Source organism: Lactuca virosa, chromosome 9 (assembly GCF_052849685.1).
Source record: "Lactuca virosa cultivar CGN04683 chromosome 9, Lactuca_virosa_CGN04683_v6, whole genome shotgun sequence".
Classification (NCBI taxonomy): domain Eukaryota; kingdom Viridiplantae; phylum Streptophyta; class Magnoliopsida; order Asterales; family Asteraceae; genus Lactuca; species Lactuca virosa.
The window spans coordinates 226,171,383-226,176,040 of NC_136434.1; the positions used below are offsets into that span (position 1 = coordinate 226,171,383).

At 34.7% G+C, this 4,658-nt stretch overlaps 1 protein-coding gene across 2 annotated transcripts; it reads left to right on the forward strand.

The window, feature by feature from the left end:
• The first annotated feature begins 1,905 nt into the window (after positions 1 to 1,905).
• LOC145140882 (stress-related protein-like) lies at positions 1,906 to 3,123 on the forward strand. Of its 2 annotated transcripts, XM_079074268.1 has the most exons (3): positions 1,906 to 2,050; positions 2,209 to 2,428; positions 2,498 to 3,123. In XM_079074268.1, exons 1-3 carry the CDS (start codon positions 2,012 to 2,014, stop codon positions 2,866 to 2,868), a joined length of 630 nt encoding a protein of 209 aa, XP_078930394.1. In that variant the 5' UTR covers positions 1,906 to 2,011; the 3' UTR covers positions 2,869 to 3,123. The 2 variants fall into 2 exon arrangements, with proteins under 2 accessions (XP_078930394.1, XP_078930393.1); XM_079074267.1 differs by having other exon boundaries at positions 2,209 to 3,123.
• Positions 3,124 to 4,658: the final 1,535 nt, after the last annotated feature.

A 4,658-nucleotide genomic window follows, 5' to 3' on the forward strand; every position in this document is an offset into this window, starting at 1 on the left:
CCATCTACTATATACTGACGGTGGTTAATTCATTGGTGATTCGTGCATGAAAAATATTAAAATTTTGGCTAGAATTCTTCGTTGTTTTCATGCCTCTTCAGGTCTCAAGGTGATTTTTTATAAACCTAAAGTATTCGATTAGGATTTGATCCTCAAGGAACCGCAAGTTGGTCCCATATTCCGTTGCGAGCCGTCTGTATTCCCTTTCACATATCTTGGTGTTCCTGTTAGGGCTAACATGAATCATATCAGTAGCTGGAAACCTATTATTGAGAAATTAAGCCAAGTTATCCAGTTGGAAAGCCAAAAATCTATCGTTTGGAGGGCTCCTAACACTAATTCAACTATTGTTGGGAAACCCCCTACTTACTTTTTTTTCTCTATTTGTTGCACCTATAGGTGTTATGTCGTATCTTGAAAGAATAAGAATAAGGTTCCTTTGGGGAGGATCAGATGATAATCGAAAGATAAGTTGGATAGCGTGGGACAAATTCATTATGGCCAAAAAAGATGTTGGTCTTAGAGTGGGAAGTTGAAAGATCTAAATGTTGCCCTCATTTGCAAGTGGTGGTGGCACCTTAAAGTTCAAGATACATCACTTTGAAGTAAAGTAATCAATAGTATACACAATCTAAAATCGAAACTAGCAAATCAATTAGCAAAAAATTCATTAACATGGGTTTGGAGCAACATTGCTAGAATTAAATGTGAGTTGGTCAAAAAAGGAAAACTGAATCAACACCCTCTTTAGAAGACAAATGAACTCTAGTGAAGATACCACGTTTCGAGCTAACGATTGGCTTGGTTCTTGGGCTCTAATGATGTTATTTCCGGATTTGTATAGCTTGGAATCACACAAAAGATGCAAGGTATCTGATAGAATCTTTGGAAATGGTCTTTCGTGGTCTTGGACACATCCCCCGCCTGCTTCACAGTTGAACTAGTTATCCCAGACTCTGGCATCCATCAGACTCAATTCTCAAAAGGCTTGTGGATCTTTGAACTATCAACAACAGGTGTTTATACAGTGGAAGCATGTAGGTGTAGATTGGGGAAAACACAAGGCAATAGTACATTGGATCCCTTTGTTTGGCTGAGGGAGATTCCAATCTAGATGGTATGTTTTACTTGGCGTGCTGCTCAAAACCGGATACCGGTTGCGGCTGCTCTTAAATATGGTGGTATAAATCTGAGATCTGCCCTTTATAGTGCTTGCAAATTGAGGATTATTTCATATATAACTTACATTGTGAATGTCCATTTGCGAGAGTGACGTGGGATTGGACTTATAGATGGTGTGGCATTTCAGAGCAGCAATTCACAAAGGTTCAGGAGATTTTTGAATTTGTAGCCTCATGGAGGAATTGCCCAAAGAAAAGAAAATTCTTCATTGGAATATGTTATGACACTTTGTGGAGTTTATGGAGAGCTCGGAATGATATAAGCTTCAATAGTATTTTTATGGTTCAAACATAGGAGCAATTTAGGAGTGGGAGATTGGATTGAGTGGAGTAAATGTCCTCTCCCTCTTTAATTCCCTGTATTTTTTTTATGTTTTGAACAACTATGTATCTGTTTTCTGGCCTAGGTCGGTGCTAGGTAGCGCTTTTTCGTTTAATATATATTTGTCGATTCCAAAAATAAATAAATAAAATCTAGTCACATATTATTTCTCAAACTTGAAATACTTAATGGATTCAATAGACCATTTAAGAAGTATAGGGGTACTTACGTTCATGAAACAACGAAAATCTTAGGGGCCTAAGTGCCACATGCCCATTGCTTTCAAATAACAGTCGACACTACTGCTGACCGACAATCGCCTACACCTCATTTTGCATGAAACTTTTAGTTCTCGTGGAAACTGTGCCCTGCCCTTTGCGCGACGTCGACTATGTTTATTGTATAAATTAATACAAAATCACCGATTGATCAATAGGTATATCTTGATATGAAAACAACGATCACTTCTCAGTAAATTTCATCTCTTTGTGAATCATACTACTTCATTATGTCTGATAACGATCTACCGGTTTCTATTCAACCAGTGGTTCGCCTTTTTCCCTTTTCTAATGCTTAACTGTACATGTTCATGTTCTTATTAATTATGCATTTGTCGTGATGAAGGCATGTTTCTCGATAACACAAGTTATAATACGAGCAGTTGAAAATTAAATTTTGTGTATTGTTTATTGGGATATTTCAAAGGTTCAGGACGAAGAAGAGAGCTTGAAGTACCTGGACGTAGTGCAAAAAACAGCAGAAAATGCAGTTCCTTATGTATCAAAGGCCTATGATTACGCTAAGGACAACAGTGGGACCCTCAAACCTGGCGTGGAGACAACAGAGGGTACTCTCAAGACTGTTGTTGGCCCTGCTATTGATACGTTTCAGGATGTCCCTGTTAACGTCCTAAAGTTTTTCGATCGTAAGACTGCCGAATCTGTTAGCAAAGCCAAGTCTATTAGTGTGGCTTCTGACAAAAAGAATGACGTAGGTGTGGTGGAAACGGCATCTGGACTCACAAAAACCGCATACACCAAGATAGAGCCGACTGCGAAAGAACTGTTAGTGAAATACGAGCCAGTTGCAGAGGAACATGCTGCTTCAGCTTGGCAATCTGTTAACAAGGTGCCACTCTTCCATAGTGTGGCTAACGCGGTTATACCAACAGCAGGTTACGTTTCTGAGAAGTATAACGAGACTGTGCAGCAAACAACCGAGGAAGGATACAAGGCTTCTTCATATCTGCCATTGGTGCCCACTGAAAAGATCGCCAAGGTATTCAAGGCTCCTGATCCAGAAGAAGAAGACGAACAAGAACGGGTGGTTCCCAGTGGAGCCGAAGGAACTGTGCACGTTGATTAATATCAATACCGAATGATGATTATGATGATTGCAGAGATGGAATACAGTAAATGCTTGTTTTGGTTTATTTGTCAATGTGTTTTCGTACTCTGTCAAATACCTAGCTAAAACGATCGCCTCAATGTTGTTATTAACACCTTAGAGACTACAAGATCAGGATATAGTGATCGTAGAGATCTTGTTGCTAATAATACATGTTTATATATGATGAACATATGTATTTAATTATTTTGCTTATAAATTATTATTTGTGTATCTCCGTACCCGATTATATCTTGGTTTAGGTCATTTTTGGTCACTTAACTTTTGGTTTTGTATTCATTTGGTCACTTAACTCATTTTAAGTTTTAAAAGGTCATTGAACTTTTGATATTGTGTTCATTTAGTCACCTAGCATTTGGTTTGGTCACTTAACTTCTGACTTTATACTCATTTAGTCACCTAACTTTTAAAATTATGTTTTTTTAGTCACCTAACTTTTAAAATTGTTTTCATTTTCATAACTTTATTTTAAAAGTTGTGACTAAACAAACACAATTTTAAAGGTTACGTGACTAAATTACCACAAAACCAAAAGTTAAGTAACCAAACCAAAAGTTACGTGACTAAATAAGCACAAAGTCAAAAATTTGTTGACATTTTAAAACCTAAAATGAGTTAAATGACAAATTAAACACCAAGCCAAAAGTTAAATGACCAAAAATAATCTAAATTTGTTATATTATGCAAATGTATTTCTTTAGTATTAGGGGAATATATTTCAATTTTTTTGGACTACTATTATACTTTATCCTCTTCGTACACATTATGTATAAAAGGAATAAATAAATAAATAATTCATACATATCCCTTAGTACACATTATGAAAAATGGAAAAAATAAATAAATAAATAATTCATATACATCCATACAATTTTAATTATTACGTCTATATCCTTCCAAAATACATATATATCCTTGTTAACCTATTAAACTCACATTTAAATCCAAAAATATATTTAAATTAGGTTTAAATAAACATAATATTAAAATTTTTATCTAAAATTCAAAAACTACATATGACTAAAATAGCCTTCTTGAATCAATGATTAAAATTAAACTATATATTTAGTAGAATGTTGTCGTCTTCAACAAATGTTATCACAATGCACCAACCATTTTGCTCTTATCACACCTCTCCCAAAGCTCACATTCTTTCTTGCTAGAAATTCTTAAATTCTAATATTAATTCAACAATTTTAACCACAATCCAATACATCATTTTCACCTTCAAGTCATTTCTTTTAACTATAATCTATATTGTTTTAAGTGGCTACCTGGTTAATTCGATCCATTCCAGATCTCACCTTAAATTCCCATCAATTAATTGATGTGTTTTCTCAACAGAAACACTGTCACCCAACATTTTATTGGATTGAGTTGTTTAAGGTCATAACCAAATTGTTATATTCTTGTAATTAAAAGCAATGACTTTTTAGAGTGACGTTCATAACTAGAATTACTTTAGAATGACATTTGGTGAAAGAGAAAATGATTTATTAATTTATTATGATTAATAAATTTATTAGAAATTCATTAAAATTGATTTGTAATTGATCACGATTAATTTCGAATTAATTTTGGATCAACTGGAATTATTTAGAGGTACAAGAGTTGATCTGTAATTGCTTAATAGTTGAGCAAAGGAAGGGTTCTAGATACTTCTTTTCTTGGACGGTTTAGGAGGTTCCTTAGGGAGTTTCTGGAAGCCTTCGGATATTGATAAGGATAACTACTTGATTTGGATTAGA

Bases quoted from the DNA above. Each gene is read 5' to 3' on its own strand.
- LOC145140882 (XM_079074267.1), top strand. From the start codon at position 2,012: ATGTCTGATAACGATCTACCGGTTTCTATTCAACCAGTG. The intron at 2,051-2,208 runs GTTCGCCTTTTT...GATATTTCAAAG, and splicing joins CGGTTTCTATTCAACCAGTG to GTTCAGGACGAAGAAGAGAG.